General features: G+C 37.4%; 1 protein-coding gene across 3 annotated transcripts in view; it reads right to left on the bottom strand.

The window, feature by feature from the left end:
- The window catches only part of LOC108427072 (copine-8), a 176,206-nt gene that overhangs the window by 73,222 nt on the left and 83,964 nt on the right, over window positions 1-19,020 (bottom strand). For all 3 annotated transcript variants that reach the window (XM_037539968.1, XM_017697002.2, XM_017697003.2), the window contains exon 7: window positions 3,090-3,153. In XM_037539968.1, coding sequence (XP_037395865.1) covers window positions 3,090-3,153 — 64 coding nt within the window. The remainder of the gene's footprint in view (window positions 1-3,089; window positions 3,154-19,020) is intronic.

Raw genomic sequence — 19,020 nt, 5'->3', positions numbered from 1 at the left:
AGGTTACGGGAGCAAACAGGAGTGTTCACAAGAATCTAGGGCGCATAGTACAACTGCTATAATACCACCAGTGTTAGGATTAATTGAGCATTTGGCAACCTGCACTTCTCAGGCCTAATGACATTGTGTAAATGCTAAATGGTCTGGCAGTGTTTTTTTACATTCACTGAACTGCACACAGATGTCTCTCACTCTCAGACAGCTGTCAGCATGCAGTGATCCAATAGGGAATTGTATATGGTCATGAATACGATTATCCAACCAACACGGTGGCCTCTGTCCAGGATGGGCTGTGTGCGTATGTGTGTGTGTCACAGCTGGATCTCTTGGCCAAGGGGTGAACTGAAAGCAGTGTAGCAGTGTTTGTCAGTGGGGATTTGAGGCACGCGGACCTGTCACTGCAAACAGTGTGTGTGTGAGGGTGACAGCAAATTCACAGCACGCGTGTTCACACACACACACACACACACACACACACACACACACACACACACACACACACACACACACACACACACACACACAGCAAATCTTATTACAGCTAAATTACTTACATTATTATTTGTTACTGAACACAGTGTTTTACCTGAAGGCATTTTGGCTTAATGCTATATTAGCTTTGGAAAAAAAAAAAAAACAGACAAAAAAACATGAATATCAAAGGGTTGGAAAGTAACAGAATACTTATTGGGAATATGTATTCAGAATGCAGAAATGAAGTATCTGTATTCAGTCCATACCACATTTGTAAAATGTAGTTTTCAGAATACAGTTACTGTTAGCATTTTTAGGGAAAATGCTTTTAGAATATTGACCTACACACACTTGTGCTTGTTTGTTAACTACTTTAGAATCAGTGCACAACATGTAGTAAACATGTTCATTAGACGGGCTATAAAGATGCCCTCAATTAACAGCTTCTTTACCCTAAAGCTCCTGCTAAAGCCTGAGTAGACTGATAAATCAATGTGATAATCAGTTATTAATCTCAGTGTTACTCTCTTTCATGGAATGATCAAACTCAGCAAAAAGTTGGGAATGTTCAGAAGCTCTAAATGATCAGTGAATTTTTCATTAAATGTTTTAACAGAATCAGCACATTAAGGAAACTGCCAACCAGTAACAGCAAGGAACAGTGTGAATTAACTTTAAAAAAAGGGAGATTTTTCCATGTGCCTCAAGATGTGCTGCAAGTGCATTCCAAATGTAATGTACACTGAATATGTTTTTTGTGTACTGTATTTTGCCCAACTCTGCATAGAGTAGTGCATCAAAGTCAACTAATCAGGCATATCATTGTGTGAGCTGACTAAGGGCATTTTCCCACTGTACAATCAATAACAAGAACCGACTCAAATGAGAATCAATGGAGCTTATGCTTCTACTTCTACTTCATTTCCCATTTGATTGAGAGAAAGCTGGAGCCATCATAATAACCACAAATGTTTACATTCATACAAATTAATGGGTATAATGAAGCAAAGCAATTCCAGTTGTGTATAAAGTGTTTTTCATTAATTGTGTATAAAGTGTTTTCTCCTTGAAATTGAACTGAAGCTTTGGCATCATACTTAGAAGCATCTTGCTTATTCATTAGCTTAGGTTAACACTCATTGTGTTCACTTGAAATATGTACTTTCTGTGCATATAAATGTCTACAATTACACACAATCGTTTTTTTTGCAAAAAAAAAAACTAAAAAAAACCCCACTTGACTAGCATAAACATCACCTTACTAGCTTATGTCATCTTAGTAACGTCTTTACAATGTAATAATTCTAAAAATAGTTCACATGCTGCTGCATGCACTAGTCACATCAACAGTGGTTCATGATTTTATCTTTACCTGGACGAGGAAAGAATTTGATAAATTGTCATTAGCTTCAGTGGCAAGTGTAACCAAATGTCCTAACTGATCTATCTGTGCTCTGCCCACAAATGCAATCTTTTGGAGCAACTGTTTGCAGCAACTGTTGCTAGGTTTGACAAGCACTATGTTGGTAAGAAACCAATTCAAGCTGATCAAAAATCCACTGTTTTTTGGTGCTGTATAGAGATTACATTACATTTACATTACATTTAGCAGACGCTTTTATCCAAAGCGACTTACAAATAATGAAGTACATAGAACAAACATAGTCAGGCCCTAAAGGAGGCCAAAGGGTAATAGCGGGGTAGAGAAGGGAAGGAGGGCGAGAAGGAGATGAGGTTGGTAGTGGTTAGATTGCAAGAGGCGATACTTTCAAAAGAATCATATACAACAGTTTTTTTACGATAGTTCTAATATAACCATGGCTTTTACTAAGGAACCTATGGAAAACACTTTTTAAGGGTGTACTAAGCTGGACTAATTAATCTAGAGAGACTGAAAAAACGATAAAGATGACTGAGACTCTACGAAGGCAAGTTTAAATTCTGGAAATTCTCACACTGTAGAACTGCATGTGTTAATGTGATTTATCACTTACAAATGTAAACACGAGGTATTGTAATGCTCATTTGTAGCTAAATATGCTTAAAAATGTGACAAAAATGCTCTCAAATACATACAGAACATGTTTTACGCAGCCAAGAAAACTGATGAACACTATTTATCACAACAGTCTTTATGTTTTTTGTGAGTAAACAGAATGAAAATAGATTACCTGCAAAGAAACAGAAATACAGCAAAACAAGACAAGACTGATTGGTTTTATAAAAAAGTTGTTTATACAAGGATTGATTGGATAAACTCAGCATTAAATGTGACTGTAAATGCGAAGCTTTATCGTGAAGAGCCTTGGACCTGGTTAACCTAAAAGACTCATAGTCATCAAATCACAATGTATTGTTTTTTTTTTTTTGTTTTTTTTTTAACAAATAAATGTTTACTGCTCAGGAAAATGGCTTTTCACTTCCAGTCTAAGACTTTTGTGAAGTACTTTATCACACACTCAAAGGTGAAAACTAGTTTTAAGTTCAATAGTCCTGTGTTTTCCATTGTTTAGCCTTTTTGTATATACAAAACACCTTATTCAGGTTCAGCCCTTATGCAGAACACCATCTATGACAAGGCCCAGCATAACAAGACAGTCACTGAGAGAACTTACTCTGCAGTTGCTGAGCTCCTCAGCCTTCACAATAATGGTGCCACATTTCTTTCCAGGAATGCCCCTGTAGGTGGAAAAACAAAAGACAAGCCTGTCAACAGTCTGGTGCATGGAGTTGCCATAATACATGTGCAAAAATATGCCAGCTTCTAAAGCAACAACTAGCTCCCCACACAGCTCCATGGGGGCATCTGATCTGACAAGTAAGATAACAACGCCTGCTTCCCCTTTCTCACACTTTGCACATCCAGACTGCAGATTAAAGTAAAAGTTTGGTAAAGGATTTATGCAATCGATCAACCAAACCATGACGATGTCTGAATTGTGCTTCTTTAGTTTTGTACCAAAGCTGTGAGGCTAATGAAGCTAACACGTAATAGAAGCTTACAGCCTTGGTGGCATCACAATGGCTAAAGCTCAAACCAAGTTCTTAAAAAATAGTTTAGTGAAAATCTAATTTTACCCTAATTTTCCACTGACCCCAAAATGCAGTTGACCAGCCAAGATATGTTTATCCACACTTTGCTTCCTTGGCTTAAAACTGAAGTTATGAGGCTAACATTGCTAATAAACACTAGAACTTAGTAGTCACCTAAATAGTTTCTGTACAAATACAACATTTTGCTCATTTCTGAGGTTCTCAGTAAGTAACCCCCCCTCATCTGGGGCAATCATGGACTGGAGGTTAGGGAACCAGCCTTGTGACTGAAAGGTCACCGGTTCGATCCCCTGAGCTGAAAATACATGATTAAAGTGCTGTTAAGTAAGACACCAAACGCCCCAGCTGCTCCCCAGGTGCTATGGATAGGGTTGCCCACCACTCTGGGCAAGTGAGCTCACTTCCCCCTCTAATGTGTATGTGCTCTCTAGTGTGTATGTGGTGTTTCACTGCATGGATAGTCAAATGTGGAGGTGAAATTTTGCGGGACTAATAAGGGTCCATGGGATATTTGGGTGACTACTGAGATCTAATTTTTGTCTGCAGTGTTCTAAATTTAAGAAATGAAAATCTGGACTTCAAATACAGCTGAACAGCTACATCTAGGGTGAATGAAAATTGTGTAATTTAGATTATTTGCCAAATTATTGTTTCAAATAAGTCCAATACTCCAATTCCAATAGTACCTAATACTGTGTCACAAACTGTTATCCATAACATTGGTCAAATGTACAGAGCATAGCTGAGAACAGCAGGAGTAGCCACCTTGAGGCCTGAATTTTGCTTGTACTTTTGTCCGTTTCTCTTGGCTGATTTTGATCTCAGAAGAGAACGATATAATTTTTGTCCAAACAAACTGAATACAGACTGCCTCGAGCCAAAAGACCAAGCAGGAAATGATTTACATTTAATCAATGCTGGATATTTTCATTAGCAGTGGTATCACACAGCCCTTATAACCCCCCTGCTGCAGTTTCAACTGTGGATTTTTTCACATAGTCTGTGGACATCTGCAACACCCACCATGAAAGCATGGGCTAAGTTCCAAATCAATCCCCCTGCCCCCCTATGCTTTAAGCCTTGACTTCTGAGTCAACTGCACAGTGCACAGTGATATTAAAATTAGCTTGTGTTCTATTATAAGCATCCATAATAAAACTATAATAATTCTAATAAAAAAGATAATAAAATAGCAGAGAGTATCAGGAAGAGAGAGTACTCAGAAAGCATGATTACTAACATTTCATATCTTTTTTGTGATGTTAAGAAAGATTCAGTAATGCAGCAGCATTGCAATTGCAGCCTCGCTGGTTTGACAGAATTCACAGTTTTGTACCCTTCCTGTGTTTTCATCCCACAGTGTCTCATTACAATACCCAACATGTATCATCCAAGCCACTGGGAACCATTAGCAACCTTAAAAACCTACCCTAAAGAGCTGGTAGTGTGCCAAAAGTTCCACCTTCAGGAAACATCACCACAAGGAAGTTTTCACATCACCACAGTGGGAAGCAAGTAGACATGTTCATAACAGATGTACTGATGGTTATGAAATGCTTTAACTTCATTAATACTAACTTCAAAATAAATTGATACTGTAACATAAAGACATAGCAATATAGCGTATTGCATTGTGGCTAGTGTGCTTGCTTAGCTCATAGGGACAGCATCAGATCAAGAATCAATAAAACATTTTTTTTGTTTCAAATAAACAAAAAAAAAGTTAAACATAATTAACTCAAAAAAGAAACATTTACATCCAGTCCTTGAAATAAAACATATAAAATGTGCCATAACTGTTACACAGGCTGCATCTTATATTTTTTTTAACTTAGGATAAATTCAACAAATAAACCGTCTTTGTGAATTACAGTGTGCAGGTGTGTGCTCTCTGTAGAGGAAGCGTTAAACTGATTTTCACTTAGAAAATCTACAAACATGTCCAGAGTGTCCAAACTTTTGCATATGACTGTTATACAGTTTTTCTAATGCTTTCACAAATTTCCAGTATTCAGAGTCCTCTGTTTCAAAACTCATAGATTTAGCACCACCCTTTTAGGACCAAACTCTTAACAGTTTTTTTCCCTTTGTTTGATTACAGAACGCATTCAGTCGGCGCAATTTCCAAAGACCTCTCATTCAATTCTGAGCCTCGACCTCATCCTTCAACAGTGTCCGAGTCTTTAACATAACTGTGCAGCTCAAACTGCAAATGCCTGTGTACTCTGTTACAAAACTGCTACACTTCAGTCCAGAATCTAAACATAAAAACAGTGCATATCAATTTGCTATATCACAGAAACTATACTGGACAACAACCGAAACCAAAAAAATGATAATGGTTATAAAGACAAACTGCTAATTGAACATATTAAGATTAAGTGACCCGTATTAGATTAAGATTAAGATCGGTCACTTAATCTTAATCTTAATATGTTCAATTAGCAGTTTGTCTTTATAACCATTATCATTTTTTGCAAACTGCTAATTGAACATATGCAAATAATCCGATCACAGCTGATTCCTATCTGCGCTGCAGTGTAGTGTCCACCCTCTATAAATAGGGGTCACTCCTAGAGTTTTTTTGTTTACAAAGGACAGTGCATTATAGGTTTAGCACATACTAAGCACATGCTTATTCACCGGTGTATAAACAATAGTGAACATTAGATGTGAAGTGGATTATAACGTGGCCAAATCAGGTAAAGGAAGAATTTACAGTATGTGTGACTTTTTTCTTTGCTGGATGATGTAAAGTACTGATACTTCTGTTACTTCATATGTTCCCATACAGGAAAGACGTGCTACTCTGTGTTGTAATGTTTTCCTGATTTGATGCATTTTTTCATTCACAGTACAAAAAAAAAAGTTTGCTGCAATTATTTCATGCGGTAACAAGCAACTCAAACAAATACTGTGGTGTTCACTGCCATTAAAAGAGAGAGCTTTTGCACAAATTGTGCTGTAAACTGAGAATAATACAAAACAAACCTTGATCTCCATGAAACAGTTGATCTGCCTGTATACTAACTCTTGCTAGCGTTTCTGCGGTGACTGTGCTCTGATTGATAAGGAATGTATTCTAAGATGTTTCTGCAGTGTATTTTGTCACTGTAGAGCATTTGGGGTATAAAATGAACTGTTGCACTGCAGGTTTCTGCAAAGAGGAGTGTGAGTTTTGAAAACATGAACTTGGCAGTAAAAAGTACATTTATAGCGATTGTAAAAACATCATATACATGAATAGCCGCTCCTTATTTTGGTTGCATTGATATAGTTGGATGTTGAATTCTATGAATACCAGCCAACACTCGAGTCCAATAAAATAAAGCTTATTAAGCTCTTTAAGAAACGACACACACAGAAGCAATACCAAAATAAATGTGTTGTAGAAGCAGCTTCCAGTGGAACAACTTAGAACTGGCGAAAAAGAATGTGAATGTAAAAGTTGCAAATGTTTAAACTTTTCAGGAACAGAAATGTCTATCACCTGTCAAAGCTCATCACTCAAACAATGCTGGAGGAGGGACAGGGATCTGCTTGTTATGGACAGCTCATGAGCACCCAGAGTTCTCCCCCCAAGGAAGCCTAGCAAACAGGCTCAAGAGTGAACCAAAACAACCTGTTCTCAGACTTGGTGAGTATTACTGTGATACTGTGACTGCAGAGCACAGATCTCAGCGCAGTTGACAGGCTTTCCCACCCTGCCACTGCCACTTTGGTCTTTATATAGAATAGAACATTCACTTTCTATATGGTTTCTTTTTTCTCTCCCTCAGGAATTGACAGAAGAGCGTACCCACAGTGCAGTGGAAGAGCTAACGATTACAGAAATTTACATAATATTCCCCTTACCACAACTGTAGCTGAACAGGCAGAGAAAATCGACCAAATACAGACTTCATGACGGCTACAGCTACTGTTTATAGCTATATCGATTTTTAGAGATAATGGTACAGCATACAAAAGTTTTTAGACGTTTCTGCCATACTTAAAAATATAATTTAATTGTGTTGGGAAAAATGTCAAACCAAGTTTCTTTTGGCAAAGTATTCTTTCAAACTGTGGCTAGTAGGTTTCAGATAATCTTCATTTAAGCAGATTTGTGCAGGGTTCTGCAGGTTTGCATCCCAAAAGTCTTTGTGCGCTTCTTAGTTCATGATTCCATCAAAAGCTGCATTTACACACAGTGTAATATTCTGTTAATAATCTGACTAATCACTCAGCTGAAACAGAATATGTCCACGTATACACCTCCATCGGAATAGACTAGTCCGAAACTGGTCTGCAGCGGAGATGAAGTTTATGCTTTGAACTTTAAAAGATGGCGGTAGGACGGGCGTCCAGCGTCCAGGACGGGCGTCCAGGCGTCTTCCTCTTGCCCTTCTTTAATAAGCACATGTGAAATACATTTTCCTGAGTCTGACATGTTTTTAAAGTAACTGAAAACACAAACACTGCTTACTGTTGTTCGTCTCACTCTGACTGGACTCACGTGATGCTCGAATTGCTGTGTGCATGTAAACTGAGAAATTGCATCAGATTGTTGAGTACAGTGCACATAAACACCTCAGGCTTTATCTATAATCGGAAAGTCAACACAAACTCACCAACACCATTGTAAGACAAATAGGCCCAAACGTTTCCACCTCTATGTTTTTTAGAGCATTCTGGTTAGAATTCTTCTCCAGGATTTCTACACACAAAGGCTCTAGCATATCATATTGTAAAAGAGTTCATGAAGTAACTCAAAGAACTTGAAAATGAGAATTTATGGTTAAGTAGTGAAAGTGTCTGAATACTTTGGGGCCACTGTAAGCAAAGAGATTACTAAACATATATCAAATAAGGTAAGTCAAATAAGACAAACTTAACACTTAGATGAACTCTACGCTAACTAAGGCAGTGGTTCATGAGTAGTGTTGTAGGATCAGAGACTGGGCTCAAGATTGCAAATGAAATGTCTCTGTCTCAATGTTATATGGACTCAGTCTTGACTTGGTCTCAAAGTAATGCAAATTGTCCTTTAGACCAGCTGAGCGCAATGCATCGGTCTGAGGTGGCTGGAAATGATTTATTTTTTCTAACATAACTGAATATCAATAATACTTTCAAACAGAAAATAAACAGCCCTCTCTCTACAGGTTTAAATAAAACCCTGATAATCTTTTTGATTTTTTTCATGATGGTTTAACTTGGCATTATTTGATTTCTGATGTTTATGGATTCCAATATTCAAACATCCCCTGAGGACAGATCAAAACATTGTTATTATGTTTTCACTAATTAACAAAAGGGCATGTGTGTTGTTTGGTTTATATTCAGATGACCTTAAAACTTCAGAATCACCATCTAAAGGAAAGACAAAAAAGAACCTCAACATAATCTGCTTCCAACAGTTGGACTAAATACTACAATATAATAACAACAACAACAATAATAATAAAAAATAAATAATGAATGTTTATTATACTTTTTGAAATGCATTATAAAATATTATTTATGAATATGTATCATATATAATGAATGATTATGTACAATGAACTCCAAACTAATGGAGTTCTGGTCTCTTTCTCACCACGCTTCTCACTTGGACTTTTCTTCAATGTGTCCAGGCCTCAGTCTTGTCTCAATCTCATCTCTGAGAGCCTAAGTTACAGCAATAGTTCTCAAACCGGTCCTCAGGGACCCTTAGACCCATATGGTTCCTTGATTCCAATTCAACACACAGGGATAAAGTAAACATACAGACTATTCAGATATCTTTTTAATATAATATACTAATATCTTTAATATACAGATCACTTTTTATACCGATGGCAGCTCCAAGCCCTGAACAGACAGTGATAATGTTCTATAGTAATAGAAGAAACTATGAACTTTAATTTAAAAGCATATAAGACAGATGAAATTAAAAAGAGAAAGATGTAGAATTTTAATTGAATGCTAAGCTAAAGAGATACATTTTCAAATGTTTCTTAAAGGTGTGCACTGAGCTTGACTGTCTAATAAAAGGTGGAATTGAGTGCCACAGTTTAGAAGCATAATAACTGAAAGATGCCACTACATGCTTTCTGTATTATACAGAAGGTATTTTTTGCAGAATGTCAGTATTTGCAGATCTTAGAAAACTATACCACATTAAGATATTAAAGTGACTACAAGGCATGTGGACTCATTTCATGCTTTCATGGCTTGGGAACTACAGTAGCCTCATAGCACCAATGCAAAATTTTTAACAATGGACGTTACAAGCAAACACCTATTGCAAAAAGTTGGGACAGGATGTGAAATGCTACAAATAAATATAAAGCAGTGATTTCTAAATACTGTTTCACCAGTATTGCATTGAAAATGGTACAAAAACATGATATAACACAATGTTTACTAAATAGTTTAAAATATTCCTGAACCCATGTGGCAACATCCATCACAATAGCATGTCTGTTTTTAATACAGTGCCGTCTGAGCGATCAAAGGTCATGGGCATTCGGTCTTGGTTTTTGGCCTTGTCCTTTATGCACACAGATACCTCCAGATTCCCTGGATCTTTGGAAGATATTATGCACCATAGCAGGTAAAATATCTGAAGTCCTTGCAAATGATCACTGAGGAACTTTTTTTAAACCGATGGATTAGGATGGCACAGTTTTCATCAAAGTGGTGAGCTCTGACCCATCCTTGCTCATAAATGAACAGACCATTTTGGGATGCACCTTTTATACATAAGCATGACTGCATTCAGATTGAGCATGTCATCACTATTGGACAGAAATCTTATCTGTCCGAAATATAAATTTTGCAGGAGAAGGAAAAAATCTTCTTAACTACAAGGCATGTTAATGTAAAGATATTTTATTTCAAGTCATTTTTGATACAGACATGTTCACACAATATAAAATCAAGCTGATGTTTCCATGTCAAAAACTAAAAATTGACAAAAATGGAGATAAAGTTTTGTGACCGACAGTATTTACAAAATTAGTGAAGTTGATAAGGTAAAACTAAAGTTAAAACTAAAAAGTCCCAAATTTTTATAAGTGACCTATTTTTATGTATTAAAAATAAGTCTGTATATCTACCATCTGGCAAAAAGTACTTTAAATAGTAATGGATGCAAGCCTGCATATGTCTGCATATACAACAAAAGAGCACAGTGAGGTGTTGATATGGCATAATAACAGCCATAATAATTTCCCTTGTGTCCCATTTATAGTTGCTTTGTCGCCCAAAGTGCCGCGACAAGGGTCACTGTTTGCTATAAATGAAGAGAGTTCAATGACGCATGAATGCACCCACACTTTCTTTTTATGACCCTTACTCTCTTCCATTCTTTGTCTCAGTGATGTAACTAAGCAATTCAATGACAGAAGAGCTGGAACAAAAAATCCTGATCATTATTAGTTGCAACAACAATGGAATAATTTAAAAGTACTTGTAACTTGAAAAGCAGTGCAGTACCTGTCAACTAAATCCTAAAAAAATATGAAGATGGGTGACAGAAAACCTGTAAAATTTTATAAAAACCATGAGCCAACCAGCCCCTACCTAATCCACCCCCCAACCCTGTGCCCTCAACATTAATTCTGGCCGGTGTAATCCAAATACACAGTCTGGTTTGGGCTGTTATTGTGATGATGGACGAAAATGTAGGGTGTAGTCTTTGGACTGTGGGAGGAAACCGGAGAACCCAGAGGAAAGCCACACAGACATGAGGAGAACATGCAAACTCTACACAGAGAGGACTGAGCCCACACCTTTCTTGCTATGAAATGCTACCCACTGTGCCACCGTGCCACCCCAATTACTGTCTATTTGACTGAAGAAAAAAAAAAAAAAGAAATCTATTTTTTAACAAATATAAACAAGCACATAAACACACACATTATCTAAGCCGCTCATCAAAGCAAGTCATTTGACAGGAGGTGTTCAATCTTTTGCAAATGATTGTACAAAAGATTTAGGATATAGGCTCATTAACTGAACAACTGGTAACATAGTTTGAGCGGTCTGGGATTTTGTGGCATGTTTTACTTAAAAACTTAAATAAAATAAATAAGTTGAAATATAAAATAAGTTGAAATAATAAGCTGAAACAATAAGTGGCATGGATTCATCTCTGTTCATAGCCATTCTATTCATAGCCTCCATACACAGTCCTATGATTTGGAGATGAACAAGTTGTGATGATGTTGACTGAATGTTTTATTTAAAATGTTTTATTAAGCTGGTTTATTAAGTTTTATTAAGTGATTTAACAGCCTTTTGACTTTTAGAGACTGTCCATTTTCGTGATTGCCTGGTCCTTACACGCAGAATTTAACTGAATTCATAACCTGCTGTCATCGGCACATACTAATTACATCGCAATGCATCCAATCGACCAAAAAGGTGAATGAATTGGAATAAATTGAGCATGTTTCACACAAAATCACTGTCCAGGCGATGAATCACATGCCACACCATGCTATTTTTGGTCCGATTTCAGGGCTTTAATTAAAATCTCACACATTTTAATTATGTAGTGAGGTCATTTAATACTGGCCTTGTATCTTCATTAGGAGGCTCTCTTACTCCTGTAAATAGCAGAGCTCAAGTTTAATGCAGCAGAAACAACGTACTCGGCAAAGAGATAGAAAAGGCAGGACTCACCACAACAGCTCTCTGACTCTTCTGGACACCTCTAGCATTTACTCTTAACATGGACCAAAACCCAAACCCTGACCACAGTCATAGCTCAGCAAAAAATCTAAATTACACATTTTTTCACTTGATGTAGTCAACTAGATGTATAACTGTATCTTTAAATGCTTCACCATACTGATAACTGTTTATAGACAGCATAGGTCACTGGCAACTCAACACTTACAGTACAGTTTAGAAGATTATAGATATTTAGACTAAACATTTCAAATCAATGGGCCTTATTTACCAATCTCTCTTAAGAATAAATGTTTTATTCAAACCCACTTATGCAGTTTTCACTGAGATTCTGACATTCACCAGTGTTTACCTATATGGGCTTTGTTCTTAGGTACACACACTCAAGAGCAGAAAGGCGCGAACAATTCTGCGGTTTAAAAACTCGTAATCTGTCGCTGACTATTTCTAAGGACCTTTCTCAAGAACAAATTTAAGAAAAAACTTGGTGAATGAGGCCTTATGTTTTAATAAACCAAAGCCAGTTTAGTGTCAGACACATACAAAGTGATTCAAATGTGCCAGTTATGTGCAATTTCTGAGACTTAAGTAAGCTAATAACAAATGCTAGATGTGCAGAAAATGATGGACAGAGCTGTAGATTCTAAAATGACTAAGAAAACTGTATAGCAATGAAAATGATCAAATCTTGACTAAAAAAGTATTAGAAATAATTATGGGATTCAATCTTGAACATATAAATTCTGAATGAAAAATCTAAAAATACCTTTTCCTGTCTATGCTGCCAATAATACTCAAATCTGCATTGCATGTTATTGTAATGTTATTGTAAATAAAACAGAAAACTACTCACATTAAGTGATTCCAAACTCCGGAATAGTACCATATGCATAAAACTCCAAGACAGTGCAAAACTCGCAAAATATTAAAATACCACTGAGATTTTAACAACTCTTCAATTTGAAGGAAGTGTGGTGATCAGGCCTCGTGCACATTTATTTACTGTCAATGTAGGCTGAACCCCAGTCAACAGCCTAAGTCTGTATATAGATATGTGGTTATATTTTGTCATTTTGTTTGTCAGTTATCTGATAAAAAATGGATGAGGACAAGAACAGAGGTTACTACAGTGACCTGAGGACATGCATTTAAGGGTTAAGACGGAGGCTTCTTATCTTATGGTATCAAAACACAAGCGTCACCACAGTCAGGAATGTCAAAACTCAGTTTCAGTCCATTCCCAGGCAGCGAAAAGCAAGCCAACAGGTGGCGGGCTAAACTGTTGCACCTCATCCATCACAGAAACCTGCGAAGCATTCAACTGTTCATAACCTGACCTGGAAAACAGGGGCGAGAGAGAGAGAGAGAGAAACTCTGGTCTCCATGACAACCCTAACCATGGTGCTGGGCAAAGGACCCCAGCAGAGATAATGAATATATTTCAGTGCTGGCTCCTCCTGGATGTGCGCTCATCCATATTTCACGGAGATAACTCTCCCTGTTACCTAAAAAAGGCAAAACTCGAAAGGTGTACATTTTTGTATTTTCAAACCACATGCGTGAACACTTCCCTATTAAAAGCTATGAACAATGGATGTTAACATCACTATGTGCTGGAAGGAATGCTCAGGAATACAGGAATCCAGGGACTGTTGAAGTGATGGGAAATATAGTACACTCTAATTATGTATTATTGGAAAGGCTTGATTCTTACAGCAATAGTTTGGAGAAAGATCCACCCCAAGTAGAATCAATCAACTAAGACACATTTGGTGTCTGAAGTTTGCTTCGTTCGTTTTGCACTGGAGCTCTAAGACTAATTTGGCAGTTATTGTTATAGCTGATTTGCTAGCTGTATTGGTCAAGCCAGAAGGCTACCGATCTTCTGATGATAGGGCCAACGCTTAGACGGTTGTGCTACTCTGGAGCCTTATACTACAAATTCTAAAGGAAAATGTCAGGATATCTGTTCATGAGCTGAAATCAAGAGAACATCTGACACCAAACATGTCTTGACTGACTGACTACATTTGAGGTACGAATGATTTTACTACCACTTCAACCCTCTGTGAGATCAACTTCTATAGCATCTAACCTCTTTACAAAAGTTGCTTCTCAAGATTCTCTGTCTAATCACCCTCCACAGTGACAGAGATGCATATTATTACATGACACACACACACGTATAGACACACAAACATTCCCCAACTCTGCCCTATACTGTGTGACTACCTTCCTGAAAATCCTAATCAAGACACATGAATTTGCAATCAGCATCTCGAGAGCGTGAGCTAATTAAGTACTGGCGACACCATGGCGGAATGGCTGTTTTTTCCCAGTGGTGCGGGCGCAATTATCCCCCCATCCATCGACAGCGACCTGAATGAAATAACAATTATCATTAAAAGCAATTTACATGCTCAGTTCAAGTGCCTCTTCCTCTCTCTCTCACTCCATTTTTTCTCTCTTTAACTATCCTCTCTCTGTCTCTTTTTGTTTCAAAGAGAGGTACTAAATAAGTGACCTCTCCATCTTTTGTTAAATTTATCCCATTCAAAAGGTTTCAGATGAGTCGATTTGATGACCATTCGGCCTAACAAATAGACGTTATTGGCATATTGGTGGACAAATCAAGCCATTGTTTTCTCGTTGAGGCTCGTACGGATGTTCTGGTAATGTTCTGGCTACTGCTCCAACTACAGCTGCTAGACACTTGCTGTTTACCTGGAAATCTTTCCACAAAGCTTCTTAAGACCCATCTACTCATCTTGTAAGACTTCACACACACATCTTCTAAGCCGCTTCTCCTTCTGGGCTCGTAAGACTTAAAGGTCTTTATAAAACATCGCTGTCAAAAGCTGTTTCTCAGAAATTGCACATTTCTAGGAAAAGAAAGAAACAATCTTAACTTATACTCATGCTGTGCCCACCAGAACCTTCTTTAGTAAAAACTGCTGTGGAGTTGGACATGATTCACACAACAAAAGTCCCATTTGGCAGCATGAATTTAGCTTGGACATTACATTCATGACGTAACATTGACTGACTCTCCAGTTTAAAATGCTGTGCTACTGAGCTAAACTATACTGTTTTAGCTAATTGGCATTAGGTGACAGTAAATTAGTGACCATGCTAATGTTGGCTCGATTACGTAAAAGACAGACATGGATGTTACCTAATAGAAATTAAAGGGACAGGCCACTAGACTAGAAAAACCTCCTTGTGATGATGCATTTTGAAGGTTGCAGGAACTTTTGAAAAAACTGCTTTGAGGTGGATTTTGGGGGACAAACATGAAGTGCTGGAGGACTGCATCTGCATGTACACACTTGCACTGCCTGCAGTGTTTCAAATGTATTGTTTAATATTGTTTTGTTAGTTGTCAAATGTAGAAGGTAGCCAGATAGCTAACGCTACTGTGGAAGCTAACATTACTCATACTGGTTTTTATGTTCCTACCACTTTCAAGATACATCAACAAAAGGCTGAAGTCTGGCTGACGTGTCCATTTAATAACATACTACAAACGTCTGACAGAAAAATAGTTACAGACTCCTTTTTCTCATCAGGTTAAATGGGATGTCCAACCTCATAACAAGTGCCACAAAAGAGTATATTTGTGGGCAGTGTATAGATAGGTCAGGAGCATGTCTATTGGTCCTTTTATCAAGAAATGTTCACATCATATAAAGAGGTAGACAGCTTCTGCTTCACAGAACTGAGTTCATGAAAAAAAGAGAAGCAGACTAGAGGTGTACGCGGGTTAAAGATTTATGAATGAGAAAGAAATCAAAGCCACTGCGCTCCAGCTGAAGTGCTTTTAACTGCTTGCTTATGAAAAGCAGACTTGCGCTACACTCCTATGACCCTCTATGTGGGCGATCCAAAAAAAAAAGAAAAAAAAAAACTCTGGACGTCAAAGATACAAAATAAATCAACTGAAGAGGGAAAGGGCAGGAGGAGAAGTGAACAGTTTGAGAAATGAAAAATTAGGAAGAAGGCCGAGTCTCTGTAAAGCAGCATGCTCTATCAGACTGTCAGTGAGCAATGAAAGAGAGAGAGAGAGAGAGAGAGAGAGAGCGATAGATATATAGTGAAAGAATGAGAGGTTGAGATACAGATGGAGGAGATGGGGAAGAGAGAGAGATAGATAGATAGATAGATAGATAGATAGATAGATAGATAGATAGATAGATAGATAGATAGATAGATATGGTGTATATATAACATTGTCTACTATTATGTACCATTACATACATAGTAACATTGTGCCATTACATGTACAACAGACCCCCTTGCTTTCTCTCTTCCTCTTTCAATCTCTGGCTCTCTCTCTTTCTGTCCTGCCATCCGCTGACACAGCCTGAAATAGCAGTGGAGACCCACTGCGCGATTTCTTTTTCTATTTTTCCCCCCATTTTCCTTTCCTCACGCAGAGACTCCCAAACGCAGCCCCGTGTACTGATTGAGCTGTGTAATTATGTGTAATTAACAGTCATTAGGGTTGTTAAAGGTGCCCCCAACAGGGCAGAGGTGCAGGTGCACGGTCCAAATGCAGTTTAGCCTCGCTCAAAAACATCCCCTTTGATAATGCCGCTCACTGGAGCGCAATACACCAATAAATCACAGCAATATGGTTATATAACATGATCATACCTGGAGATTCTTTCACGATACATGATACGTATCCCAATTTTGTTTTTCTGAGGTTTGTGAAGAAGCTGGAATGCACATAACACACCAACAAAACAGTATAGCCACATAGAAAAATGAGTTGAGAAGGAACATGGAACATTTAATCACTGGTAAAAAATAAATACAATAAGATAATAGACTAACGCCCAATCAGCTTCTTGTTACCATGCAATTTATGCATTTGTTGTGCTTACAGACTCTCTATATGTGGTCTATTTATGATACATACAGTTATTCAGAGTCCTTAATATAGCCATAATTTACTCAGAAAGTGTATTTTATGACAATACTCTACTGTCTATTACAGATATATTAAATGGGTGTCTATTATGTTGTGTAACAGGAAAACTATACCACAGCAGCTTCCTGCTTTTAAACTCAAAAAAGTGCAAAAAGGGGCACTGAGAGGAGACATGGTTTTGCACTCCACTAAGGTAGAGGGCCACTCTGTGACCAGGGCTATTTCCATGGAGATTATACCATAGTCAGCCACAGTTTCACAGAGGAGAGTCCAGAAAGCAGTGGATTAGCCTCAAAGTTTAATATAGCATGTAATGTTATGGACTATGGTTGCACAATAGGGGCAAAATACTAGACTATTCTGGTAAACATTGCCATAACAAAATGCCTTGCAATATATTTTGAACATACTGATGAATCAATAGCATGATGTCATGAAATATTATTTGAATATTAAAATACCTTCATTCATCAGAACACTTACAGAAACACTCAGCTGGAACTGATTGGTCAGGATTCACAGAAAAAGCTCTGCGATATGGTCAGAGGGCTCATTTGCATATTGTATTTAACTTTATACTAGCACTCAATCAATCTTTGTTGAGCTAACATTCCTGTTTAAAGGGCTCATAGCCTACATTTCTATGTGACCTCAGTTCTAATTGGCTGTCTTGTATTCATTCAAAAGGCTGAAACACTTTTTCTGTTAATGGGTAGGCCTGCTGTAAGATGAAGTGAGGATCATTCTCCATATGGATTAATAAACAAAATTGTTAATAAATTAATAAAATATAGTGAGCAAGTGCGGACTTGCCTTCTCATGCCTTGAGATGCTTCCTCTCTGATGAGCCTCGACCCAATGAAGCATTTTCATAGAGCTGGAAATACTATATTAAAATGTAATATAAGAGTCCTGATAACTGATAACCAGTGATCAAAATTTCTGTGACAAATAATTTTTTTTAAATAAAATCCTTTTTTTATGTAGTAAAATGTTAATGATATAAAAAGTAAGGAATAATCTGTTTTATATAAATTCTTAAGTTAAACCTCTATAGAATATTGTTATATATTAAACATGGTTTGTCAAATTGTTGAAAGTTGGTTTTGTGAGGGCCTGTTTAACGTATGCAAAGCAACTATGAAACAAAACAAAAAACAAAAAAACAGAAATCATATGGGAAAGTATTTTAGGACAACTGTATGAATGTACATGCTGACTTTTGGAATATTTTGGATATTTTTATTGAATATTTAAAGCATCTTTTTAAGCCCTGCAACTTGTGACATGGTTTCCCACAAAACAATGTATTCAAAATGGGCTGCTATATATGGACTTGGGACTAAACTGTACATTGTAAAAATCAAACAATATTGACACAGTACATCAAAATCTTAAAAAAAGAAAATGAGGTCTTCCTCAAATTGTATAGGCCCTGCAATGGACTGGCAACCTGTCCAGGTTGTATCCAAACTTTTGCCCTATGACTGCTGAAAATGTGTGTGTGTGTGTGTGTGTGTGTGTGTATACATTATATGGGCTCTTTAATGTTCTCTCCACACAGACAACTTACCAAAGGTGTCTCTCTCTCTCTCTCTCTCTCTCTCTCTCTCTCTCTCTCTCTCTCTCTCTCTCTCTCTCCCCCCAGTCATATTTGATTTAATCATAAGACAACCACAGTAGCCCAGGACATAACGTACTGTATGAGCTATTGTACAATGTAAGTACCATGGAAATTAAAGCAGAAGTTTAATGAGTGCTGACTGGCACTCATTATGTTCCAGTAAGCATTAGCTGCTGCTTTTAGTGCTGAAAATGAAAGTGAGAAGAAGTGTGTTTACGGGCTTGTTTTCATATCATGGGGTTTCCTTGCCGTTAGCATACAATAGAGGCAG

This window comes from Pygocentrus nattereri, chromosome 1, assembly GCF_015220715.1.
Source record: "Pygocentrus nattereri isolate fPygNat1 chromosome 1, fPygNat1.pri, whole genome shotgun sequence".
Taxonomy (NCBI): Eukaryota; Metazoa; Chordata; class Actinopteri; order Characiformes; family Serrasalmidae; genus Pygocentrus; species Pygocentrus nattereri.
This window is presented reverse-complemented; position numbering and strand designations above follow the sequence as displayed.